Source organism: Chroicocephalus ridibundus, chromosome 1, assembly GCF_963924245.1.
Source record: "Chroicocephalus ridibundus chromosome 1, bChrRid1.1, whole genome shotgun sequence".
NCBI lineage: Eukaryota > Metazoa > Chordata > Aves > Charadriiformes > Laridae > Chroicocephalus > Chroicocephalus ridibundus.
In genome coordinates this window covers 77,696,482-77,724,455 of record NC_086284.1, presented here as the reverse complement: position 1 = coordinate 77,724,455, position 27,974 = coordinate 77,696,482, and the positions used below count along the sequence as shown (strand labels likewise).

The window sequence follows — 27,974 nt, the reverse complement described above, 5'->3', positions numbered from 1 at the left end:
CCTTAGGCGGTGCACAGCTAATGGCCGCTAAACCCACTACGTCCCACGGAGTCACCCTGCCCTGCGGCTCCCCAGCCGCCTTCCTCACACGGCGCCGCCATTACCGGCGCACACCCCCTCCCTGCGAGCCGCGGCCGGCTTAACGCCCACCCTCCTCCCCCGCCCTGGAGGGAGACCCGCGGGGCCCTGGCGGCCTCGCTGGGACGGTCCCGGCCCGGCTCCGCCCCGCCGCCGTATAAGGCCGCGGCACCGCCACCCCCTGCTCCAGGCCCGATCTGCGCGCAGCCGGAGGTCGAGGCGCGGTGGCCGCTGCCATGGTCTTGAACCCGGTGCTGGGAAAGCTGGTCAGCAAGAGGGTGGTGCTGGCGAGCGCCTCGCCGCGCCGGCAGGAGATCCTCACCAACGTGGTGAGTGAGGGGCTGATGGCGGGCGGGCCGCTCGCCTCCCGCGGCCAGGGGAGTAGGCCGGAGCCCCTCCAGGCGCTGCGGGGGGCGCGGGCAGCGGCCGCTTGGCGCCGGGTCGGAACTGCGGGGCCGCCGCCGCCCGTCAGCTCCCGGGGGCTGGTGCCACAGGGCGGGCACAAGCCCGAGCTCGGCCTCCCCCCGCAGCTGGGGGTATTAGTGTGTCTGGGGGGCGATGGCGGCGGCACAGGTGCCGGGCTTCCCCGCCACCGGGACAGCGGCCTGCGGGGCCCGGCGTGGCGGAGCTGCCGAGGCGGCTGCCGTCGCCGTGCTGCTCCCCGGGCTGCACGCCGGCTTATAGATGAGTATTGTTATTATTTTCGATCCTAATTTTTCCTGGTCACGTTTTCTCTGTCAGCAAGTACGCGTGCCTCAGTTTTGTGTACCATCAAATCAATAGCAGAGCGAGGGGATTAAAGTGTTCTGCTGGCAGGGAGGTGGGGTCATCAGGCAAATAAAAGACTTGCTCAGGCTGAAAAATGCCAGCGCTATTACTTCTGCCGTGTCATACAAAAGTTTGAAAGGTCTTAAAGTGGATTGAAGTAATTAAAAATGTACTTTCATTGCCCTAACTTTAGATGCTCAATACCGAAACTTCTGAAAATTTGACTTAGGCTTCTGAAACACACGAAAACTTCATGGGATTATAAAGTAGTGCTCTCTTCTTCTTTCTGCATAGCACATTTGGGGCACAAGGGAAGCCCTAACCCGTCATTAATACCGTCCAGCCCCTGTGGAGGAACACATCAGCCTCACAGGGCGGCTTTTGAATGGCACTTGAGTATTACAACGCATCTAACTTAGTTTGCTTAGTGCAATCATTCCTCATGGGAGAAGTTGAACTTAAATGGGAAAAAGTATATTTGCAAAAGATGGAGGTGTGGAGAAGCACCAAGGTTCAAGCATGCATTAAGTTATTAGAAACATAATGTGCCTGCTGGGTGTAGTAAATTTACAGGTACAACCTGGCGGCAAGAAGTAGGAAGAATAGGGGTTTTTGACAAAACACTACAGAAACTGGCTGTTCTTCTTTTCTGTTTATCACATGTATAATGACACATAAAGTATGGGTGGTAAAGCTCCTGTAAGAATGTGTACTGCTGGTGCACAAGTAAAGCGCTATGGGTGAATGCAATAAAACAAAAAAAAGTAGTAAAATGGTCTGTTCTATGAAGTGTGTAAGTTTTATACTGCTAGATTTTTATAGGAGAAGAATGGTGAAATTTCTAATGTGATTAGATTCTAATAAATAATAAGGGTAAAACTGAGTAAGCACACCAGTTTAAAAGTTCTTTCTGATGGCGTTTTTTGTTTTGGACTGCTTGCAAAAGATATATATACACCCAAACACTGTAAAAGAAGTACTTTTTTTCCCCCCTGTGTGTTTGGGAGGGAAGGGTGTTAAAATGGAAAGTGCAAAAATCACGTTTGTCACTTGCTTAATATGTCTTGGGAGCAGCCTTTAATAACAAGATGCGATTGACTGCATTGCTTTCCTTTGTTACAGGGCCTGCGGTTCGAGGTGGTTCCATCCTGGTTTAAGGAGACACTTGAAAAGTCGTCTTTTGCAGCCCCTTACGAGTATGCTGTGGAAACAGCAAAACAGAAAGCTCTTGAAGTAGCAAACAGAATGCATGTAGTAAGTTACCAGGTGTTTTCAGCAATGAGAATTTTGTCTTTAAGTGGTGCATGTTACTGTGACTTAATTTGCACATACTTCTTAGGTGGTCTCCGAGTGCATTTTCCCCACTAAAGCGAAATGGCAGTTTTCTCTCACTTGTGAAAGAGAGCTTCCTGAAATTAACTCACCTAATCAAAAGAAGGTCTCATGCCTGCAGTTTGGGCTTTCCACAAACAGAAGTTGGCCAGCATCTCTTGTCAGCAGCACACCGACTCTCGCTTGGGATACGTACTTGGTAGTTCCTTCCAGCTGCCAGGTGTGTGGCTGAATCTTATCCTGACACAGGATCATGCCTCTTCACTCCAGGTGTTTGTTGACTGTGGAGGCAGACGCTACGAAAAAAACACACTGATGTGCATCCAGGGCTCTGCTGTAGCTTTCATTGAACAGTAGTTCACCTGAACAGTTGACAAGAAATACTCAGAATTTGCGAGTGTAAAGGTGCTGGAGGAAAGCAGAAAAAGAAGACAAATTCTGCTTTAAAGCATTCTGGACAAAGAAAGTCTAGCTGTAAGTCTAGCTGATTAGATCCCACAAAATGTACCATAATAATTTCTTAATAATGCAGCTCTGAAAGAGAGGAGTATGTTTGTTGAACCTATACTGATGGCAGAAAAGGAATGTTGAACGCTTTAAACCAACAGCGCTGCCAGATGTCACCATTCTTCAAAGCAAATATTGCATGATCTCCAATGTAAATCGTTATCCAGGTTTCTGTCAACTTCTTTTCAGAGAATGGTATGGCATTAGGAGAGTGGATTTTAAACTCCGCCTCAATAATGGACTTGCATTCGGCTTTCATTGCAAAACACTATGCTGGCGATAATGCTAGTTCAGTGGATTTCAAAATGGTTCTTCATAAAGATTCCTTGTAGCCTCTGCTTGGCTTTAAACTGTAATCTGTCCTGACCGCTGAGTTTTGATTTACTTGCATGTTATGAGGTACATAGTTATTATTTAACACAGCAAGACAGGAAACTTGTCTGTAACTGTGATAATTATATTTAAAAGTTTGTAGGGAGGTGATTCTTCTGTGGAAAGGCTGTTGATGTGCTTTAAAAATTATGTGCTTTAAATAGTAGAACTAATTCCAGACATCATTAAGAAAATTCCTGTATGAAGGCCAAACTTGTGACCTGAGAATGGTCTGCTCAAGCCTCCTGTTTTCCTTGCTTTTGTGGTGATATAAATGATTACTATTTTGTAAACAGTGCAAAAGGAGAAACAGTGTCTTGTTTTCAGGTCAGCGTAGAGCCCTACCTCTAAACCAGCAAACTTAAGTTTTCTTACCTGAAGTTTTAAAAAGTTTTATTCTTTCTACCTCTTTTGAGAAATACCTTCTTTCTTTATGCCTCTGCAGAAACACCTGAGAACACCTGATGTTGTCATAGGAGCAGACACTATTGTGGTAAGAAATCTTCTGTGGTTTATCATTGTTTTAATTTATGACAGGTATATGAGATACTTGTATCTTTAGGTTTAAAGTTTGAAAGCTGTCTTTAAACAACATCTGACCTCAGTTTCTGACAAGTAAGAAAAATCACTCTGTCTTTCTGTTTTAGACTGTGGATGAGGAGATCCTGGAGAAACCCGTTGATAAGCAAGATGCGTATAGGATGCTGTCAAGGTCTGTAATTTTAAGTAAGAGTCCAAATACATACATGAAGCTGTTTTAAAAAGAGCTGTACAGATGTCTTAGATCTGTATGAAGAAGTCAGTGGACACGAATTTTTCAATCATTTTTAGATAGTGTAAGCCTGTTCTGCCACTGAAAGAGTTAGACCTGCTTTTATGGTACCTGGAGCTGCTTGCTCTTGCCCCTTCACTTTAGGAAGCTGATCAGGAACATGATGAACCATTTTGTTTTCACTTGGATTAGTTTTCAGAATCGCTTATCAGGAAACTGTATGTATGCTTCAGCTGGTACAGGAAGGGGAGCTATGGAGAGAAATCATGATGGGAAAGAGGACAGAATCATCACAGAAGTGGTTTGAGGCTTGACATTTAATGGAAAAATACTGCATGTACAAGAAAGTACATGGTGATATGTACTCATGGACAATTGCTTTAAATTCTGTAGTTTAACTGAGGAAGGAAAATCTGTTTCCATCAGTTTTCTCCATGGATGTTGGGCTGGTGTTTTTTGAGGCTTCTGCTCTTTTCCTAAAGGATACTTTTCCCTGCAAGCTTAATGTTATGTTGTAGCACTCAGTATTTTTTTTAAAGAAACACCAACTAAATAACTGTAGTCACCTCCTTTCTGAGGTATGAGGTGCAATGAATCCACTAGTCGCGCTTCTGTTTTGTGGGGGGACTACAGAAAAGGTGCACTGCTTGTTTCACCACTTTGCATCTCCTGAAGAGAATACAAGTCGCTTGGTAGTTCATGGAGGTTTGTTCTGTAAGTCTATTTTAAATTTTTTTTTTTTTTTCATTGATGACTTATGCTGAATTTTTGATTCTTTGTGGCATGTTACTAACTTAACAGTAGCAAAAAAAAAAAAAAGTGACAGCAGCATATGTTATTAGTAGGAGATTCCCAAAGGAGTCTGTCTGGCAAGAGATTTCTCACAACTGTTTTTGCTTGAAATCAGGCCAAGTTTGTTTAGTTCAAAAATCATTTCTTTGTGGGTTTTGGCTTTTTTTTTTTTTTTACAGAGTTTAGTCTGATTCTAAGACATGCAAATGTTTTGGGTTTGGTTTTTTTTTTATAAGTTCAGTCTCTTAATCGTGGATATGAAATGCACTTAAAATGTAGGTTTTTATAGCTCCTCTTAATTTTGCTCTATATGAACAGCAGAAAATGCTGACAAGATATATATTTGCATATATCCAAAGTATCAGATTAAAATTTACACATAATTAATTTAAAAATGAATCAGTGAGTGAGATCTCGAGCGGGATAGTAAGAGTGCGAGATACTTCTGATCACGTTAAATTATAGCCTGGCTAATCCCTAGGAGACTATTGCTTAATTAGTCTTTTCAAAGATTCGAGTTCTCGTGCTATTTATTATGCTTCCATTGTGTACACATTAGACTAATAAAGGCCTCAAAATCAGTTGGCCACAGTGTGTCGCTCTGGAGCCACTAGAAGAGCGAGCCACCTGGGTCTGGGGCAGGAGTGCCTGTAGGCGCTCCTCCTCTGCACTCTGCATCTGTTACTCCGGCTTGCCGTGGCATCCCTGGGGACCGCTCTGCTGAGTACATCATCATGGGGACCACCATGAGTACATCAGCTCTAGTTGCCTATCACTTGTTTAGTCTCAGTTGCATCACCTAGCTGTTTATTTCCAGCTATATGCCTGTAATAGCAATCTTTATGCCGATTGGCTTTTTCTTATGCATTTGAAATAGTCACTTTTCCCTGATGTACAGTAAATAAGCTAATACCATGGACTACTTTTGCAAATTGTGGACATCAGTACAAGTGAGATGTTGGAGACTTGAAATGACTGAATCTCTTGATAGTGTGTTTTTGTTTTGCCAATGTCTTTTCACCTATATTGAAATAAAAAAATAAAATGTATTTATTTAGGATACATGTCAGAGCCGTCAAGTGATGTATTAATATAATGGTCTGTTTCTCAAGCTGTAGTAACATAACACGTAGAACATTTTTGCACATGACAGATTTCTTAAAACTGTTGCTTAATGCATATTTTTTCCCCTGACAGGCTGAGTGGCAAAGAGCACAGTGTGTTCACAGGAGTGGCTATTGTACATTGCCACAGTAAAGGTACATATGCCATTTTATTAAAACTCAGTATTTTTGTTAAAACTCAATATTTTCATTAAAAATTATTCTCATAAGGACTTGTACAAGTGAAAAAACAGGAAGGTAATTTTTCATGTACAGTCTGAATTGGCTTCATACTCAAGATGAGAATTACCTTATCAATATATAAATTAAATACTCCCCACAAAAGCCAGCTTTCTTACTGTATTCAGCTTTCACACAGGAAGGAGGATGACAATATACAATAGGCTTTAGAAATACTTTCTCTGAAAGCTATGAGACTAATTAAAAGACCAGTGTAAATTGTGGGAGTATTTCAATTTCATTTAGAGTTAAGGCAGTACAAACTGTAGGACTGAGCAGAATCTGATCCATATTAACTTTATTCCTGTATTCTGTTTACACTAGCTGATGAATACAAGCGGTTGCTGTATCTGTAGTTACTTCATTTTACAGTAAATAAGGGAAGTTTTAGAGCCCGTTTTTAGGGGATGAGTAAAGTAATGCCTTAATGCCTCAGACTGTTAATGAACTGTAGGAAGCAATATGTCAGTGTTCTTTATCAGATACTTTATATAGTAAGCACGTGGTTTTTATGAGAACTGTACCATTGTGAGGAGTGTGGGACTTCCTCTCATAACTGTGCCAAGATTCTTTTAGTGGAACTTTGGCAAGAATAATTTCTCTGAAACTTCACTGAACATAGTCCTTCTGTAGACAAATTATTTACAGCTTCTAATCTTTACTGGAATGATTGTTCTTAACTCTTGTAACAGAAATCAAGTCAGTACGCTTACTAATACGCTAGTACAGTCGAAAGAGAGCTGCAGCAAAAGAAATGTGTTATCAGGGGTTACGTGTGAGCAATCCAGCAAGAATAATAATGCCTTTCATTGTTTACTCTAGGAAGAAAGTAAAAATGTACACAACTGCAGTACTGATGCTATGACAGCACATCTCATTTGAAGTTTACAAATTTAAGCCGTGTTATATTCAGATGACTAAAAATACCATACGTCTGCATGTTCCCCAAGTGATGGAATCAATGAAAGAGTTTTCTAGAACACATTTTTAGCTTTAGATCTTAAGTGCAGTGCTGTTGTTAAGTACTGAATATATGTTACAAATGGAATTTTCATCTTGGACTGATTTGTTTCTTATCAGTACTGAGAGATGTGGTAATCTGTCTTTATATGCAACAACGTTTTTATTTCATCTGGGTCATTAGATGTTTTTTCAACATGAACACCATCAGTAGTTGGTTAGTATTCTTCTCTTGATCTGTACTGTGGATCTTTCTTACTCCTTCTCAAGAATCTCCACTGCTATCAAACCAGAGGTAACAGAAGACATTTACCTTGATATTTATTTTTTTTTTAATAGGAAAGATTAAAGAGAACTAATAATCTGTAATGTGCACATTCATTTGTGCAAGGCTGTTTCCTTTTGAACATGCTTTGGAAAAGCCTCCATCTGTAGTGATACCAGATTGACAGTGTACCACATGCAACAGGGTCTGCACCCAGGTGTGCAGTACTTGATTGCACTTCTGGCTTTCAACTACTTCTAGATACAGAAGTCTGAAATAATCTTGTTATTTCTTGAGAGATGATATGAAAATAATGCTGATGGTTACCAATGGGACTGCTGAATGCCTGAGTCTGCAGTACAGATGCAGCTGCACGTTTGCATTCAAGCATTTGTAATAGCTATGTGTTTAACTATGGGGTGGCATTAAGAGTTCTTTGACAACAGTCATAAAGTTAGAAGGGCGTTTGTAGCCCTTTTTGTACTCGGCACTGGATGTGTATGCTAGCAGTCCATAAATAGCTCTGCATAAGCATTGTTAATTTAACATTGCATGCCACACAGGCAGGGCAACCTGTTAGCCCCAGGACAGGACTGCAGAGGTTGAAAATGCAAGCTTTTACTTTTTTGGGGAAGTTATGAGTCCACTGTGCCTAAAGAGCATTATTAGTCATTTCATACATCTGTGTAGTATCTTTAATTCTTCCCAAGCAAAACCACCAAATGAATACAAACTGAAATAAAACTGAGATGTTATGTTCTCTAAACTACAGTTTCTGTTTCTAATAAGACTTCTTCCTTTCTGTAGATAATCAGCTAGAGACAGAAGTCACTGATTTCTATGAAGAGACTAAAGTAAAATTTTCTGACCTGTCTGAAGAGCTCTTATGGGAGTACATTCATAGTGGGGAGCCAATGTAAGTAACACCCTGAAGTTATCACACAGTACTTGAGAATAGGCCTTAAGGTATGTTATTAGCCATCAGCATAAAACATTTTGTCCTGTGTTCTGTGAAATTTTGCAATAAATGATAGCATGAGTGATGCAACGTGGGTATTCTGTTCCTGCTCAGAACTAACATTCCTCCAGGGAAAGTGAGCTACCTTTTTAGTACTTGTAACAAATTTGAAAAGTGAAGACTGTTGATTGAGTACTCTGGATTAAAACGAGCAGTCATGCAATATACAACTACCTCCCTGTTAACAGAGGCCTTCAGGGAGCTTTGGATACCTGAGACAGTGGCTTGTTCTCATTATAAAACAGGTGAATAGAGTGAGTACTGGATAATCAGGGTATTGGAGAACTTTACTGAAAGAAGCTAGAACTTTGTTTATTTAGTTTATCAAAATCACACTGTTCTGATGCAAGAAATGCCAACTCAGTTTTCACTTACTCTTGCGGCCAGTTTATATGTGTTCTTATGCCATAGTTGTCCCTTAGCTCATGTGTTTCCTTCACCCTTGCAATATACTACTTACAGACAACATCGATTCCACAGAACAAATAGGATGAGAACATAATGCCTAACTACTCCTAAGATGAAGTTGATTAAGTTGTTCAAAAACAAACCAAAACAAACAGTACTTATTTGGAGACAACAAGGGAATGTTTGTGACTTTATGGAACTTGCCTTTCCTTCATATTTGCTGAAGCTTAGTGAAGGCAAATCAGGCCATAGTTAGCACTGTGGACTGCCTAGCTGGTGATCTGAGGTGAACTTTTGTCTCTTGACTCCAGTTCTGACTGTGTAAGAATATCAGTCGTGGTGTTTTTTACGCTCGTTTGTGCTATAAAACAGTACAATCATGTTTTACTGGGAAAGAGGAACCAGCGTAGACTTTGGACTTATTTAAGTGCTTATGTGTAAATAAGGCATACTTTCTGAACATGTAAGGTTCCCAGCTTATTAAAGAGACTGAAGCTAAATTGGATTATGCAGAGAAGAATCTTCTAACAAGAATACCTTTTGTTAACAGAAATTCCTAGTTAGGTTTTTGGAACATGGTCTTTAGTATGCAGATGATCAGGAAGTTTTAGTTCCAAAGAGAAATGACCATGGATTTTTAGGAGGAGTGTCACATTGAAAAATATTTTGGGATATTCTGATTATTTCCTCTGGAATAAACGATCTGGCAGTGCTGTGCTGCAGCAACATGGCTCATGAGCAGCACTGGGAAATTCTGTTCATTCTGCTAAACAAGATGTGTGACAGCAAGGGTTTCTTGAGGACCAAAGGTTCAGAGATTGTATTTCATCAGTCTCTGGAGCAGAAGACAGTCAGTTCTCATTCACGTAGTCAAGATGATAGGAAGCATTTGCTCTGGCCTTGGGAAGGAACTACTAAATATAGCGTCCAATAAATTTTGCAAAACAGTAAGGAGAAGTCTCTCATAGGGGTCTTTTGGTTGGTTTTTTTGGTCCCCTCCTTCATGGACACCTGTACTGGTTACACATTTATGAGCATGTAGGTTTTTCTAAACACTATTGCAGTTCAAGTGACCATTTGTTTGATTTTTTTAATGGCTATTTAATTTTGTGAAATCATAAAAAGACTTAATGACTACATGAAAAATTAAAAGAAAATTTTACTCTTTTGTGCTGTTGAAGATTGGATTGAGTTCTTTTTATCCAAGGACAAAATTGGCGTATATGATTTTAAAAGTCAGTCACTGGTGACAACAGGGACTAATTCTGAAAGTATACAGCTGACTTAAAGTATGAATAAGGGAGGAGGGAAAAGCACTATCTCAAGGTAGACTGTGATGAGGCTATAAAAACCCCTCAAAAATTTTGGCTGCAGAAAGATGGCCTTTCACTTTCTGTTTTATTCCTGTTAAAATGCAATATTAAAGGAAAAGCCCCGTTCCCTAGTTTATAGCAATTCAAAAATCCCGTTTGCTGGGATACTGATTCCTTTGTTTTTCTTAGGAGACTAGCAGAAAGGGAATCCAGAAAAAAAGTTCTAAAAATGTAAAAGGCTGCTTCTGATCGAATCGAAGATGAAAAATCTGCAATCTTCTTTGTGTAGTAACCTTCTTTCACGAGTAGTTTGTGTAATTCCATACTATCTGAAGTTAATACATCTGAGACTGACTGACCTTTGGTTTCAAAGCTTGCTGACTTGGACTTTCAGATTTGGTGTTATCATGTAGTACGCATACTTCTAACTGCCTTGTTCCTTAAATGTGAACAGTAAAATGTCATGGTAATACTAGTAATTTGGCCCAGGAATGTACTTTCACAGAAAGTAACCTTGGAACTCTAAATTTGTCTTTAGGTGTAATTATGCAAATTTCACTGTGTGGAATGGAAATGCATACAGGCAGAAAAACTGCAGTAGACCAGCAGTGCTGGTGAATTATTTGTGTTCTGTGCTATCTTTACTCTTAATATGTTGGTTTTGCTTTCTCTCTTCCCAGGGACAAGGCTGGTGGATATGGAATCCAGGCCCTCGGTGGAATGTTAGTTGAGTACGTCCACGGAGACTTTTTGAATGTGGTGGGATTTCCTCTGAATCACTTCTGCAAAAAGCTAGCAGAATTGTACTATCCGCCCCCTAAACATAATGTACAACATAAAAAGTATGACTCTATCCCTTCAGTGGACACTTTTGAGAACCTAAGTGATGGAGAAAGTGAATCTTCAAATTTCACAGAGTGCAAAGGTGCTACTAAGTTGGACAGCAGTGGGATGTGTTCCTCAGGAGCCATGTACAAGTCTGAAAACAGTTCCAGGGTCAGAACTGGTTTTATAGTACCTTTGGAAAATCAGAATGGAGTGTCGAAAAGTGCAGCAAAAGTTCCATCTAAAATTCTAGACCTGATGGATGGTTTTAGAGCTTCAAAGGTAAGGGGAAAAAGTGAAATTACTCATTACATTGCTAACTGATATGATTGTTTCATTGGACTTCAATATATAGCAGGTAATGTGGAATACTTGAGATGGAGTAAGAACGTATTAATAATTAAAATAAAAGGACCACTGAAGTACCAGAGAATCTAACATAGCTGAAATTTCTGGTGCAGTGCAAACACTGGGGTTTTTGTTATTTGCTTTTATCTGTTCTACGAAATTTCAGTTACCCATTTGATAAACGTTTGTGTATCTTGAGAGGGAAAAAGGTCCTCAGAAATTTTTTGTCCCTGCATCATTGACCTTGGGTATGAATGGTGCAATTGTGCTTCCAGGATGTTTGGAAAGAGTACCTACCCTCTTGCCTCCCATATGTCCCTTTTGTCGTCTTGTCTGATTAAATGCAGTTTATACAAGATCATGATTTATCTTCCATTGGCTACATCAATGATTCAGGCTCTCTTGTAATTGGGAGGCTTCAGAATAACAGTAACTTCAGAAGTGGAACATTTACTCCACAAGTAAAGTGGAATGTTACAGGGAAATTTCAAAATGCTTTTAAGAAATTTCTCACTAATTATTGATAATTTTTTTAAATTTTTTTACTGATTAGAAGAGCACGATCAAGCAGGGAGTTACCTTTGTATGCTCTGCAAAGAAAGCATTTAATATGGTTAAATTATCTGACTTAAAACTGTGACAAGAATTGTATATACTATGTTTTCATTTCTAGCTGTTAATGCTTAGTGTTAGGATTCTGTGGAAGATCTTCATTTTTTTTATTCCCTTTTAAGGAGATTTTTTTTTTATATACCCTGTCTCATGTTCCAGGTATGTTTAGCTGATAATCTCCATGCAGTATCTGATGGAGACATAGCAGCTTACGAACAGAAGGTCACATGCTCTGTGTAGCAGCCAAGTGTGATGAAAACTGAGTAGCTGGACGTTTTAAGGGCTGCCAAGTATTCTACTCAAAACTACAGCATAGTGAAGAAGGTGAAGGAGAAACGAACACCAGTCATTCTAATAGATCACTGATCTCTATCAAGTCATTTATGTTTTAGGAAGAGGTGAAAAAACTGCTAAAGGGACAGTGAAATGACAAACCTGGAGCTAAAGATATAACAAATTTGAGGGGGGATGGAGAGAAACACGCAATACAATGGACAATGGTTTTGCTGAAAGAACAGAAAGTTGTACTCGGATCTGAAGGAAAACCATAGTGTGGTGACTGTAGATCTGTGGGCGTGCTGCTTGCAGGCATGCAAAGCAGTATCGAGAGATTTGGCATAAAGCAGCCTTGAGACTGCTGCGTTTGTGAACTTCCTTGTGTATCCAGAGGGAGCGAGTTTTGATGTATGTGAATGAGTGAGATGATGCTTAGCATTTCTTCAGTTTAAGTAAAAAAGGAGAATCATCAGCATTTTGTTGCATATTATGTACACTGTTTACAGTAACGGGATGCCAAATTTGTTTTTGTGGTGAGAAAGACAGTGGAGGCTGTAAATAGAAGCAGAAGCTTTCCTTTCCCAGTAAACTAGCGTAAAGTCATGGATGAAGTGCTGAATTTCATGTTGAACTAGTGGGGAAACTTTTTTCTCAGGGCTTGGATCTTTGTAAAATTAATTACCAGTTGCAATGAATGCTTCCTGTGATCTGACAAAACTCCTCTTCTCTCCACTTGTAGAATAGGGACAAAAGCACAAAAGCATTTAGTTTCACAAAAGCTCTCAAGTTCTATTTCATGGTGATCCCCGAGTGTTATTTCAAGGACTTCATAAAGCACAGTGAAATCTCCTGCAGGTGAAGATAGTGATGCGTAGCTTACTCTGAACAGCTGCTGTTGCAGAACAAGAGGGGTCAGGGTTAGTTAAATCATACTTTCTCAAACTTAATGTGTTCTTTAATTTGCATAGTTTGATCCATACTCGGCCTTTGAGGTTTTTTCTTCTTCGATATTTTTCTGGTTTGGTTTGGTTTTGTTCTCCCCCTCCTTGAACTGAGAATTACGGAATGCTAGAAAGAGTGACTTGGATCAGCCAAGCTTTTGACCCTGTCTTCTCACCTTCTTTTTCCTGTTCGTACAGTTTTCAGGTGTCCAAAGATTATGCAGGTCCTGGAAGCCAAACGGTTGTAGACTAGATGCAGTTGGTTCAGTATTGTGAAAGCCTGGATTATAATAAATTCCAGCTATACGTTCCTGTTAGAATAACAGAGGAAACTGTAAAAAGAGAATGAAGATGATAAAATATATAGACAGTAGCAGACCTTCCTCAAAGTTAATCTCTCTTTCTCCATTTGATTTCTATTAAACAGAATGTCAATGCATTTTTCTCCTTGACTGCCTTTGATTTTTAGACGAGAGTATTTCAGTTGAAAGGGATCTACAATGATCATCTAGTCCAAGTACCCGAGTTGCCTGCAGTTGCAAAGAAATGGATTATGTGATTGCTGTGTGTACTTCCGCTCTTATGCTCTACATAAATTCCTTGGGTTTAGGTGTCTTAACTGAAACTGGAGAATTGTAAATTAATTTCAAATGGAGAGTTATATATCATCCTATATCATTAACTTTCCTCTCTGATTTGGTTAACATATCTCTACAAGTTTAGTTAAGTTTTTCAAGTTATGCAGCTGTGTTGCCCATGGGTTTTTCTTCACCATCAGGCACTAGCTGTTCTCTCTTCCTCATTCCATGTGTACCTGTCCTGTTACGGTGTGTATGTAATATAGTTGTGTTCTGAAGTTTTATTCTTTTTTTTTTTTTCTTAAGTTTTATTAAACAAAGACCAATATTATAGCAACTGAAGCTGTTACACTGCCTTAGTGGAGCTTTCCAGTTCCTTATGTTTTGGGTAAATCAAATTTAATTTGATCTTTTGGCATAGGTTCAGATGCTCAAGAATGTGTCACCTTATGGAACAAGCTTATAGATGGAGATACGCTAAATATCTGAATAAAGAGGTGGTCTTCATAGAAAATCTGTAGCCTGCGTTCCAAAATACTTTGAGTTCCTATGTCTCCCAAACACCTCTGTTCAAAATTCTGTTACTTGGCTAAGATAATGAAACCCTCTGAGATGGAAGGAAATGTATCATAGCAAATTTTAGGAGTTTTGTTAAACTGTGTTGCACTTGTTAAAGAACAGCAGTTGTGTAGAATAATTCTAGACAAAAGGTATTGTTCTTTTGTTTCTTGATTGCTGTTTTTTAAAGCACAGTGTGCTAACAGTTTTTTTCCTACATGTAGGCTCTGTTTGTAGCCTCTAAGCTCAAGGTGTTTGATCATCTGAAAGATAAAGGTCCACTGAAGGCTGTGGATATTGCAAATGAGGTTGGAACCTCTGTGTGTGGAACAGAAAGACTCCTTGATGCATGTGCTGCTCTTGGATTACTGGAGAAAACACCACAAGGTGACTAATTTCTCCTCATTTCCAACTGCATATAGTACTGAAAGGCATGCAGGACTGGAAGAGATGCTTTGAAGGTCACAGGGTCTGACTTGATATCGTGGGTAACTTGGATTTGGGGAAAGGGGAATGGATTGTTCTTTCTTAGCTTTCATTATTAGTAGCTGGCATTGTTTCTTTTGGAGGCAGGCTTTACCTAATGAACATATTTGTGTCGTCTTTGAGGAATCCTTAGATTGTTTTTGCTCTTTGGACATAGTACTGAGCAAATTTCTATGAAAAAGTTACATGGGCAGTCCCAGGGAGCAGCATAATAGTTCAGAAGGGAGACCTTATCGCGCTCTACAAATACCTGAAAGGAACTTGTAGCGACGTGGGGGTTGGTCTCTTCCCCCAAGTAGCAAGGGATAGGATGGGAGGAAATGGCCTCAAGTTGTGCCAGGAGAGGTTTAGATTGGATATTAGGAAAAATTTCTTCACTGAAAGGGTTGTCAAACATTGGAACAGGCTGCCCAGGGAAGTGGTTGAGTCACCATCCCTGGAGGTATTTAAACAATGGGCTTAGGGACATGGTTTAGTGGTGGACTTGATAGTGTTAGGTTAATGGTTGAACTCAATGATATTAAAGGCCCTTTCCAACCTAAGTGATTCTATGAATCTATCTAAAATAAGGACCAAATTCCATTCCCTGCTGCAGCAATGCAGAGTCACAATCTTCATCAGAGAATTAGGGCTTTAACGAGGAGAGCTCTGGAATGCATCCCTCTTCATGGAGGACAGCTTAAATTTTAGTGCCCCTAACTGGAACAGTACTTGAAGTTGTATGTAGGTGAGAGAGTCAGTATTAGGATTAACTTTTTCAGTGTGCACTATGTAGTTAGAAGTTTCCATACACATCATTTAGATAGTAATACTTGAAGCGGTCAAGTGCCAAGAAAAGGAAATAAAGGAGGCTTTCAACTCTGTTAGAGGACAGGACCAAGGAGAAAGCCCTAAAGGCAAAACACACTTGAGAAAGCTTGAATTTAAGCGAAGGAGAAGCCATAATCTAAAGAAAAATGCAGTTAATAATGAAGAACTTCTAATACTCTCCCTTGAATATTGGGTGTATAACTGAGGTACATCTAATTAATAACTGAGGTTTACAGTAAAAAATAAAAAATTCTGTATACTATCTGTATCCTCCAGCATCTAAATTCTTTTTATAAACAAAGTACCTGCTCCTTTAAGAACGAGAAGACCTTTAGACTGATTTCACAGAAATCTTTGCACAAAAAATAATATGATCCTAAGATCAGGGTTTGCTAGTTATTTAATGGCTACACAAGAAAACATGACTTCAGATTTTAAATGACAGTTGTAAAGTACTGGAACAAAAGCTGGTTGCAATTGTTTTCTTCCCACAAGGTTACAGTAATACAGATTCAGCAAATACCTACCTGACCTCAGATGGCGAATACTCACTTCACGGCTACATTATCCACTCTAATGACCACCTTTGGCCTCTCTTCACAAACTTGGAGTCTGCTGTCAAAGAAGGCAACAGGCAGAACCATCGAGCCTTTGGAAAGAAAGCAGAGGATTTATTTAAGGTAATGTAAACTCTTACTAGTATCAAAACTCGCTGTGAGGAGTCCAGAACTGATCTAGAGGCAAATGGAGACTGATTTGTCTAAGAAAGTTGGTCAGTCTCAGCAATTGTCGAAATGCGCTGCAACTTGCTAGTCTTAGATTTCTGTTCCCTTCAACTTTAGTCTCTAAAGTGCTGGAGCAATCACCAAATAGACTGTGAAATCTGAGTGCTGACAAAAATTCTCTGGATAAAATGTTGTCCGTCTGGCTAACACACTCTTGTTTAATTTACACTTATGCGGCCTTTTTATAACACCAGGTAGTACCTTATCACAAATGCACTCCTTCCATATTGGGTGCCAGTCACTTGGTGCTGGTGTGCCTCCAGTTCAATCTGTGCCAACTGTACTCAAAGCTGCTTTCAAAGTTGCTTTGTGCTGATACAGTGGAGAAGGGATCCAGTCTCTTTTATGAAGGTTTGTAGTTTTGTGTATGCTTCAAGCTGGTATATATTGCTGATAAGAACTGTAATCCTTTCTTCCATCTGTTTCTATCTCTGTAGTATTCCTTTTCCAACACTAGCCCAGGTGGATGTGTTCAGACTGGAGAATCTCTTCGGGTTATAAGTAGCCTATCTCATCAATGATGGGGGCATAAGTATTTGTGCCTGCTTAAGGAGAGGGATAGTAGAGTGAGCAGGAGAGTATGTCAGGTTTTAACCTCTGACATCAGTGCTGGCTTTAAGAGTACTTCAAACTACATCCTGCGGTTCTTAATTTGTACTTAACTTCTAGATGCTGATGAAGCCAGTCTCCTAAAGGAAGTGTCTACATCCCTCAGGTACAGTTGATGCAAAGACGTAAGGGGTTTTGGAGACTTGAGAAGGTCCTGTTAGCCTTAATGTTAGTACCTACATTACTGGTGGAACAGAACCTCCTTTAGGAAGCCTCCAAAGGCTTCCTTTGTAAGTTTAGATACTTTGCTTTAGGATAGCTGCTGCAGTAGATGCTTAAACTTATGTGCGTAGTAAGTGTTTTAATGTAGGTGAACTGGATCTCATGCTTTGTTAAACATCTGGATTACCAACTTGAGTTTGCTCAGGTGATGTTTGTAGAAACAGTCACTACCAGTTCAGGCCTGGGCTCCATATGTGCACAGGATAGTATGTCCAGGCAGCATATATGGGCTGTCTATGGCACTATGCATACCCTGGCCTGGAGGTACTTCCACTTCATGGTAGCTGGAAAGCTAGATATAACTGATGAAATCTGTATGAAAGTGAGATATAAAGGGATTCATGCTTATGTCTCATTTCAAAGGTAAAGGCATGAGGGTTGTGGTACTGAGTGCTTGTTTCTCATCTAATTAAAAAACCTAGTATGAGCTTTAATTTTTCTGGTTTAAGTTATGGTCCAGTCTAGTTATTTTCCCATCATGGGAGAATAAATGTCAGAATTAAAAGAAAGCAATTTGTGAGTATATCAAGAAGAAGAAGAAGGAACGCTTTAGGAGACTGAAAGAAAAAACTCAGTCTGTCCTTTCAGACAGCTTAAAGTCTGGAGACATTTTGCTGTGAAGCAAATGTGTTAGTAAATGTATATCAAAGGCACAGTATTTCTTTTAAAAGCACTTTTCAGATTATCCCTTCTTCCTGCTATGCTGCCCCAGCTTCAGGGGGCAGAAGTATTGAATTTAACATCCCTTGGGACATCGCCAAGACCAGGTTCAAACCAGCCAAGTGTATGTCCTTTGAGACGCACTGCGTTGTCTGTATGATCGGAATTTTTGAGAGGATGCACAAATCTGCTTATCACTGCAACAAAACAGCAAAGGATTTGGAGCAACTAGGCAATGGCACTTTCAACTGATCTTTTAATTTTAGACTTCTAATGTTAATGGTGCGTACCTACTGCCTTGGTTGGACATAGTTTTAGTTAAGTAATGAAAATAAAGTTCACTTACTGTGCTTTTTTCACTTCTTAGGACTATTATCACAGCCAGGAGGTGAAGCAACGTTTTATGGCTGCCATGCACAGCATTGCCCACCTGACAGCAAGAGACGTGGCTACAGCATTCGATCTTTCGCAGTTTAAGTCTGCCTGTGATTTAGGAGGTATTGCCTGTAATTGAACTGGTTTACATATTAAAGTGAAAAGCTTGATTTCAGTTCCATATTTTATTACTTTAAAATCATGTTGTTTTGGGTTTTTTTTACTAGAACTGCAGTAATACTGTCTACTGGTGTTCTTCTGGTATTGTAATGTCAGAATAAAAAGACTGAGTGCAGTTAACTGACAGCAGTGTTACTTAAATGTTATTTGAGTAGTTTCAAGTAAGTGAATGTCACAATTAGTTACATACTGCCACATAGCTCAGCACAGAAAACAAGATGGTTTGTGGTTCATCTGATAGAATATTGGGCTGAGAGCTCCATTTTCAACTGTGCTGTTGCTGTCCTTTGGCATGTCCAAGATTTTTCAAAAGTAATGAAGGATTTCTTTCTGAATCCTTCTAAATGGGGGTGTCAAACTTTAAACACTGCACTGCTAGAACAAAAAGGTTGGATTCTTCTAGAATGGGTTTAAGTGTTTTGTGTGTTTTAATTATTGATATCTAAGATGAAAAGCAAAACTGTGAAGACCAATGGTACACTTGAAGAAACTCTTCTTGTTAGTGTCCTTTTTTACTCCATGCTAGGAGTTGCACAGAGGGAGTGTTATTACTTAGGGAAAGATCCACTGAAGGAATAATACTTAGTGCCTGGGGAGGCGGACAGCATGTCAGAGGAATTAACGCGGTACTGGTGCAACCTTTGCCATTTGCGCAGAGACTGTGCAAGACATTACCATCCCTGTCCTTCACCATGCTGGAGAGTGTTTGTGAAACTTCAGATATCAGTGCTTTGTGAATGGTAAATAGTTCCAGTGCTCTTCATCCACAAATTACAAGTCTTGCCCTTAATGTTCTTCTGACGCCCAAAAAAACTGAAGTACTGGTATCAAAGGTCATATTAGCAATTCTGTGATGGTAAGGAATAATGCCTGCGTTCCCCAAGCTTTAAAGCATTGCTGTATCCAACAGGAAGCGCCATTGCCCATGTTAATTGTGGAGCTGATTCGAGGTCTCTATCTTAATGTTATATACAGCCTTGTCTTTAAAAATGTCTGCAAATGCTGTGAGAAAAGACTTGATTTGACTTTTTTTAAAACTTTCAACAGGTTGCACTGGAGCTCTGGCTCATGAGTTAGTACAAATATACCCAAATCTCAAGGTCACAGTATTTGACCTTCCAGAAGTCATTGCAAACACCTCTTGCTTTCAGCCTTCAGGACAACACATGGCTCCAGTGACATTTGTATCAGGTAAATGTAACACATGATCTTTTGTCTTATTTCCTCTATCCTGGAGCACAGAGCAGGCTCTTCTGCTGCAGAAAATGGTGTGCTGTCCTGCTTCAGCCCCAAACGTGTGTCTTAGGACAAGGTAACGTAGGCTTACCCACGCTAAATGGGGACACTGCACTTCTCAAGCCCGCAGGGATAAAACCAAACTGGCTATTATTGGAGAATATGGATAAATAAGTATGAATTAGTCATTTTTGGGTACCACATGGGAGTAGAGGCTGCATGTCCTCTTCTCGGGCTTTTCTTATCTAGGCATTATATGTTACAGAACTCTTACCTGTGATCTGCTCTTCTCTTTAACTACACTTTCCTTATCTGTAAATCAGTGCATCCCTGTACCTGTTCATTCTTGTTTCTTTCTGCTGAAGCTCCTAGCTCCTCCACAATATTTTCATTTCATTTTGTAGGAATGTACCCTGTGGTTTCTGTAGGAATGTACTAACTCTGCTTTCCAACAGGTGACTTCTTCAAGGATAATCTTCCAGAAGCAGATCTTTATATCCTTTCACGTGTTCTTCATGACTGGCCTGATGAAAAGGTACATGTGCTGTTAAGCAAGATATCAGCTGTTAGCAAACCAGGTAAGCTTTTTCATCTTGTGGGTTTAAAGGTGCATGTTAATGCATAAACATAATGCGTAATCATAAGAAGCTCATATTTAAAAAAAGAGTATTTTTCTGCTAGAAGCCTTTGCTTGAATGTCTCTGCTTGCATTATGGTAATATGTACTAAGAAAAAAAGGAAACAAAGCTGCTAATAAAACTGTGTAAAATAAGCCCTTAGTATAGTTGCAGACTTCACATAAAACTATGTCATCTCCCCCATCTCTGCCATGCCCAGTCTTTCTTACTAAGCCCTGTATCATCAAATACCTAAGCATGTGCTTATTTCTGTACATACAAGTCATCTACCTAAAGTTCCTTCAACATTAATCAAGGAGCAGCAGTTTGTTTTGCTATCTCAGTACTGCCCAGAGTATGATAAACTGGAGTTCAGCACTACTTTATGCACAGATTTCTTGAGAAATATGTAGCCTCTTCTGCTTTCTCCTACGTTCGGACAGTATAAAAAAATCAAAGGGGAAGACAAAATGCTAAAATCAACTGATTCCTTAATCCAACAGGATTAACGGTTGCTATGGAGTTTGTTTCATAGGAGAGCATTCAAAAATGGGTCTAGGCCATAAAGCCTAATCCTGTTTATAAATTATGGAAGAAAATTGTGGGTGACTCTTAATCTTGTTATGTGAAGGTTGGGGTATGACAGATGCTTAGAAGAGTTGCTTGGTTCAAACGGAAACAAGACTGAGTTTAAGAGCATAGTCAGGAAGTGATCCGAACTTCGCTGAAGTGGAGACAGTGCTCTATAAACTCCCCCTTCCTTTTAGTGATTAATGGTTGCTTCCAGGAAGAGATTACTGAAGGTAAATTTCCACCTCTGATTTCCACTGAAGACCATTAAAACACTAGTCTGAGGCACCCCTATAACTGTCTCTGAACAAAACACTAAAAGCTTGAAGCTAGAAATACTTTACTGAACCACTTCTGGTTGTTTTGGAAATGCAGGAAGTGCCTTGCTAGTGGCAGAAATTGTGCTTGACGAACAGAAGACGCACCCTCCTAGAGCTGTACTACAGTCCCTCAGTATGACTGAAGGCAAGCAGAGAAGTGGCTCAGAATATAAACAGCTACTGGAGAAATACGGATTCACAAATGTACAAATTAAGATCACAGGAAACTTTCTAGATGCTGTTTTGGGCTTCAAGAAGAATCTGTCATCATAGTGTGCCCAGAAGCAAACTGGGATGCTGAGTTTTTACACTTATGCAATTTACCTATCATCAACCAGGATGTCAGTTTAGGGTCATTTTGACCCTTTATCTGAACATAGTTGTTAAAGGCCTTGTATAAAAGTTGGACTGCAGCTTCTGCAGGACTAAGTTGTATGCATTTAAAAAGCTTCTGGGGCAGGCTGAAACTCTGGTGTATTAAAAACCTTTATGTCCAGTTCTTCTGGCTAGTTTGCAGACTGTATTAAGCTTAGACTTGACATAGCTGTATAGCATGGCAAGATAAAACTACAAGCTTTTATGAACCACATTAATACCGTATTTTTCTTGGACCTTAAAATTAAAGAGAATTCTCTCCCTGCAGTGTATTCAGTGGTTACCGCTCATTTCTATCAGAAATGAAAAAATAAAAATGAATACTGCACCACCTGTATGAATTTGGGGATGGTAGATCTCTCTCTCACTTTTCTGTGGGGCTTTACTCAAAAACACCTCAAGAAAACCCTTTTTTAAGCACTTTTTCCGCAGGCAAAAGTGAAAATGGGACAAAGGTCAAACATGTTCCTACAGCAGCTATAATGTCACAGAGAAACTTCAGCAGCCTCTGACCTCCAGCCACAGTATGTGCCCACACAGGCTGCACCTGAGAGCTGTTCCTATCAGTACCGGGTCTTTCGGAATATGATTAAATGGCCATATATGCTTTCTGTCTCATTACTTGAGATGAGTTTTAGGATTTATGTATAAATTCTCTTATGAAAATTAAAAGTAGAAGTTTCTTCATGTTCCTGTCTTTAATTGGAGAAGTACATACTGTATCCCATCTCTTCAAGTAATTTGTGACTGATGTCACCTCTCCTAATGTTTCTTTTTCCCTGATACCTCCTTGATATTTATTTTTTCTATTTAAAGTGTACTTCGTAGGGGAAGTCTTCCTGGAGATTAAAGTTGCACTTTCAAACTGGCTTTCTTCTCTATCAGTTGTGAATTTCTTGCTTGTCACACTTCTACAGCAATAATCCCAATAAGGCAGTGCAAAGGAGGCTGTCCCTATGCAGAATCACTAACCTCAGCAAATTAAAGAGAGTTGATAAGCAAGGGTCAAGAGTTGCATCTGCCTGGTAGACTCTGTCTTATGTGACTTAATCAGAAGTTACTTTGCTCTTTGAGCACTGACTAAAGTAAAAGTGCCACATTGATTCAATTCACCATCAGAAACGTGCTTACTACAGAGCATTTCAGCTATACAGAACCCCACACTGGGGTTTTTAATTCTTAGCAGAAGCTTTTTATGAATTAAAATTTGACTGATCGCGTCTGTACAGACATTTAAAGAGACAAGGCAAAATATTAAAACAACTGAATAAAGTTAAAATAAGTTTCTTTTCTGTATTGACATGAAGCTTGCCATTATGCTTAACAGATTTGTATTTTGAGAGAGGCTCATTCCAGCAATTGGATGTTTCTCATCTCAGAGTTATTCATAAAGTCCATAATGCTGTTCTTTACGATGCTGTAAGCTGTTTGAGTCAGAAAATATTTTAATCCTAAAGTTGGCACACCTGTAACTGTCATAGACTTTAAAACTGTGCCTCTAAGTACTATGTATCTGACTGTAACATTTGAATACAATGTGCTTGGCTACCGCATAACCTCAGTGTACTCTGTGATTAAAGCACAACACTCCATACACACTAAGCATTAGTCCCTTGGGCATGGTGTCTGTGGTAATGCACCGCAGCTTTGCAGTCTTGGTATAATTAAGCATTAGAGCAGGTTGCCCAGAGAGATTGTGGAATCTCTGTCCTTGGAGGTTTCAAGACCTGAGAACAAAGCCCTGAAGGAGCTGAGCTGACCATAGAGCTGCCCTGCTTCGAGCGGGAGGTTGGACTAGAGATCTGTGGTCTGTTTCAGCCTAAGCTGTTGTATAATCATTTGACATCGCCCCGTCACCTGAGAAATTATGAAGTTGTTTTCTTTCATTAGTGTTCAAATTAAGTTTTTAAGTTGCTGTGGAGAAAGCTGGTATCTTTTGCTGGGTGGTAGAAGGGGTGGATTTAACAGTGTTACACTGAAAAAACTTCCTAAGCAACAGACGTAACTGAGGAAAATTTGGGCCTGTTCACTAATCAAGATGTGAAGAGTGAGGAGGCTAAGTTTTAAAATCCAAATGAACTTCTGCCAATAAAGCCTGTAGGTTTTGTGCTCCCTGGGAAGCAATATTCATCTATGCCTTCTTGAGGATGCTGTCTTTTAACCACATTCTGCCTTAACAACAGTTTAGAGGAAATGTGACGCACAAAAAACAATTTTTTGAGATGGAGAATTGTGGGGGTGTCTGGATGTCCCAAATAACTTATTGTGGCAAATTATAATGACTGTTCTATTTGTGTCCTCTTTTTAGAATGTGTGAAATTTGGACACTGTCTTCCAAAGCTGTAATCTAATGGTGACTTAGAAATTATAGTCCTGCATTACTCTAGCTAGCAACGATTGCTGTGTAACCAGGAACAGCGATTCCCCGGTCCCTCTGTTCAAGGCAAAGGACAATCACACGGGAAGGGCCGGGGGGGGGGCTTCATCCCCCTGACTTTTGACACCTAAATATTAGGGATTCAAATCATCTAGTCACCTTGAGCTCTATAATCAGAAAAACAGGCATTTTCAGAGGATGATTCGTCTCACCTATCTGTGAAAAGAAATTTACTGGTTTTCCTAATAACAGTGCTTATACATTTAATAGTGGATAGAGTGTATTTAGGAGGGCTAGCTGAAATACAGCTATCTCATCTATGGATGACTGAATTAGGGGAGCAGAATCCTGCTGGAGAGAGAATGTAGGTTGAGGCTCACCTCAGATCTGCTTGGCTAAACTTTTTTCTTTGTGAAGCAAATTTGTGTCATTGGTTCATCATGGGGCAAGTGGCTTGAACTTGCATTTAGTGAGGTAGCTGATCATACGAAGAAGAAACAGGGAATTTATTAGTAAATCAGAAGGACTTTCATGATTCTTGATGGTTAACACCAAGGTCTCAGCAATTTTATCCACAGATCTCAGTCTTTTCTCTAAGGAACTGCAATGTTACGTTTAATTTACTTTTTGTCAATAGTTAAATGTCTTAGGTGAATGGGTAGGAATGGCTCTGAGGAGATTGGCTTAAGGGTCAGAAAGATACAAATGTTATACAGCACTTAGTAATACTAAAATCACTGTAAAATGGTGCTATTTTGAGCTGAGTTGGTGGCCTCCTACCCCCGCTGTGCCAAGAGAAACCACCACATAAGATGCAAGGGCAAAAGACAATGAGTAAAACAATCCTCGTTTTGTCAGCAGCCCACTCGTGTCTTCCCTTTCCCTTCACGGGTCTGAAGACAGAGGAGTAAGCAGGATCATTGAAGTTCTGCTTGCATCCCTAAGTCAGTGCCACCACAAAGACCTCAGTTTCTACATAAATAATGTGCAACACTGACGACTTCTCTGCTTCTGTAATGCTCGCCATCCACCATTTAGTCTGCTTGGCACTTTTTGATACGAATGTGAAGCAGCAATATATCCCAAAGAGATGTAACTACTCTTCCTGTCTTACTGTTTCGCATAAACCTCATGCCAAGTCTACAGAAGTCATCCCTTCTTCCCCTGAAAACAGAGACGTGGCTTGACTTGCGAGTGTTTCATCCCTCCATAGCATGGAAGGGAATTTCCTGGGTTTTGTGAGAGGAGCGGGTTATGCATTTAATAGTGGATTAGTCACTTAATAGAAGAGCAAATCCATAAATCATAAATGGAATCACCTGTGTCTTGTAGTTTACACCCTTATATATGGTAGCAGAAATTCTCTTGCGTGATAATGGATTAGTACTGTTGCATGCATTTGTTTTTAAATTAGGCTGTGGGATTTTGCTGGCTGAAATGGTGCTGGATGATGAGAAGAAGATCAGGAGTACAGCTCTGCTGCAGTCTTTGAACATGCTTGTGCAGACAGAGGGAAAGGAGAGAAGTGGCTCTGAATATCGACGCTTACTGGAACAACATGGGTTCACAAATGTCAAAATCAGATTGACAGGAAATTTGCTGGATGTCGTTCTCTGTGTTAAGACCTAGAAAAAAATGGATTTAGTAGTAAAATCTGGATGTCTCTAGTCATGTTTGATGTTTTGTAATTATGCAAATACATTCTCAGTTTCCCATAAATACCATAAACAAGAATTGTTATATCAGCTTTCTGAAGTTACTTTCATAAAAAGGGGGAGAGATTGATTGCATTTATTTTGAACTTGAGTAAAATGATGCCAGTGTTACCGTGGCTGCACAACACCTGTAGTACCCTCAGAAACAAGTCTCCAACCACAAATGGTGTCAGCAGCCCTATGGCAGTATTCACCTGGCTGAGAAATCACAGTTTCTTTGTACTTGGTGCAAATAGAATAATCCCATTTCTAGACCAGCACACATTGCTTTGCCACTTTTCCAGGAGTATCATTTCAATACTCCGTCACCATCCATTTTAATATCATTTTATGTTACACTCTCTACTGTACATAAAGAAACATTGCCTAATGGAGTCTGGAAACTGCTACTGCAATGGTGCAGTCAAGATTGGAAACAGAACTGGAGCAGCAGCTTCTCAGGAGAGTGAAGACAGACTCCTCTGCCTTCTGCGAGGCTTCTGGAAAAAGGCAGTTGTATAAAAGCACAAGTTTTATCTGTGATTATAATTGGAGAGGAAATGTGGGGGCACAATATTTGGTTGAAGAACATCATCCTCCTCTTCCTTTTTATCCTTGTTTTATTTGTGAACTCTTACGAAAGTGAATAGCAGAATATGAGATTAGATAAAGAACAGAAAAGAAAAAAAGTGCAGAAACGGAAAGCATGGTGCTAAAGAGAAAAGGATTTCCCTCAGTCAGATGAATCTGAGATCCAAATGTGAACGGGACAGGACAACTATTGACTGAACAGTTTCCTGTCACAAAAGTTAACATACGATTTACCTTCCTTTTTCAAACTGACAATAATTCACGGTCACAGAGTATGAAGTTCTTTTTTAACTGATAGAAAATTTTATGGGGAAAAAAATCCCAGCCTTGCACACATTGTGTTGTGCTATGAGAGCATTAACATTCAGTTACAAGCTTTTTTTAAAGGAAACTACCACACCAAGCTGTGTGTGCCGTGTGCCTGCCTGAGAATATGCACTACAGCCTTTCATTAATTACATCCAAAATTGGTGCTGACACACTGTATGTGCCTAACCCTGTGTGGGGATTAGGGAAAGAGTCACTTCATGGAATCACAGAATAGTTTGGGTTGGAAGGGACCTTTAAAGGTCATCTGGTCCAACATCCCCGCAATGAGCAGGGACATCTGCAACTAGATCAGGTTGCTCAGAGCCCCATCCAACCTGACCTGGAATGTTTCCAGGGATGGGGCATCTACCACCTCTCTGGGCATCCTCTTCCGGTGTTTCACCACCCTCATTGTAAAAAAATGTCTTCCTTATATCTGGTCTAAATCTTCATTCTTTTAGTTTAAAGCCATTACCCCTTGTCCTATCACAACAGGCCCTGCTAAAAAATTTGTCCCCATCTTTCTTATAAGCCCCCCTTAAGTACTGAAAGGCCGCTATAAGGTCTCACCGGAGCCTTCTCTTCTCCAGGCTGAACAACCCCAACTCTCTCAGCCTGTCCTCATAGCAGAGGTGCTCCAACCCTTTGATCATCTTCATGGCCCTCCTCTGGACCTGCTCCAACTGGTCCATGTTGTTCTTACATTGGGGGCCCGAGAGCTGGGGTCTCACCAGAACAGAGGAGCAGAATCACCTCCCTCAACCTGCTGGACACACTTCTTTTGATGCAGCCCAGCATATGTTGGGCCTTACGGGCTGCAAGTGCACATTTTCAGTTCATGTCCAGCTTTTCATCCACCAGTACCCCCAAGTCCTTCTCAGCAGGGCTGCTCTCAGTCCCTTCATCCCGCAGCCTGTATTGATACCGGGGGTTGCCCCAACCCAGGTGCAGGACCCTGCACTTGGCCTTGTTGAAACTCATGAGGTTCACACAGCCCCACTTGTTGAGCTTGTCCAGGTCCCTCTGGATGGTATCCCGTCCTTCAGGCGCGTTGACCTCACCACTCAGCTTGGTGTCATCTACAAACTTGCTGAGAGTGCACTTGATCCCACTATGTCATTGATGAAGATATTAAACAGTACTGGTGCCAGTATGGACCCTTGAGGGACACCAGTTGTCACCGATCTTCATCTGGACATTGAATTAGTAACCACTACCCTCTGGATGTGACCATCCAACTTCACTATATCTATGTTATCATTTATAATATAAAATAGCACACAATTTACTTCATACCTTTTGATGTGCAAAAAAAGGCATAGTGACGTATAATACATAGTCTATTACACTACAGCAGAGACAAAGGCTATGCCTGACACATCCTGTTCTCACAACATCCTCTCTGAGACAAACACTCTCATTGTGAAATCCTGCGAAGTACACACGTGTAAGCAGTGGTTTCGGACAGCTCAGCTACTGCAACTTTGTGGTTCACCAGTCAGCTATTTAAAAAAAATGTTTGGCTTTATTTATTTTTGTAGGAAATATCCATTAAAAGTGAAAGCAATAACAAAAGGTGTGTGTGAACTAATGCCCTCCAGCTAGAACAATTTCAAGACTTACTTTTAGAATAGGTATAATTTCAGACAGAAGTTTGGCCATTAGGTGTAAAATTTCACTTTCAGCATAAAA

The 27,974-nt window shown here is 40.2% G+C and overlaps 1 protein-coding gene across 2 annotated transcripts; it reads left to right on the top strand.

The window, feature by feature from the left end:
• Positions 1 to 27,935, top strand: ASMTL (acetylserotonin O-methyltransferase like). Of its 2 annotated transcripts, none has more exons than XM_063340703.1 (13): positions 1 to 407; positions 1,969 to 2,100; positions 3,503 to 3,550; positions 3,705 to 3,769; positions 5,819 to 5,880; positions 7,997 to 8,105; positions 10,609 to 11,035; positions 14,291 to 14,453; positions 15,858 to 16,042; positions 18,006 to 18,135; positions 19,241 to 19,384; positions 19,885 to 20,007; positions 25,103 to 27,935. In XM_063340703.1, the coding sequence occupies exons 1-13, from the start codon at positions 315 to 317 to the stop codon at positions 25,315 to 25,317; spliced, it is 1,896 nt and encodes a 631-aa protein (XP_063196773.1). In that variant the 5' UTR covers positions 1 to 314; the 3' UTR covers positions 25,318 to 27,935. The 2 variants fall into 2 exon arrangements, with proteins under 2 accessions (XP_063196773.1, XP_063196763.1); XM_063340693.1 differs by lacking the exon at positions 25,103 to 27,935 and adding an exon at positions 20,992 to 21,583.
• Positions 27,936 to 27,974: the final 39 nt, after the last annotated feature.

Bases quoted from the DNA above. Each gene is read 5' to 3' on its own strand.
- ASMTL (XM_063340693.1), top strand. From the start codon at position 315: ATGGTCTTGAACCCGGTGCTGGGAAAGCTGGTCAGCAAGAGGGTGGTG. The intron at 408-1,968 runs GTGAGTGAGGGG...CCTTTGTTACAG, and splicing joins AGGAGATCCTCACCAACGTG to GGCCTGCGGTTCGAGGTGGT. The intron at 3,551-3,704 runs GTAAGAAATCTT...TTTCTGTTTTAG, and splicing joins TAGGAGCAGACACTATTGTG to ACTGTGGATGAGGAGATCCT.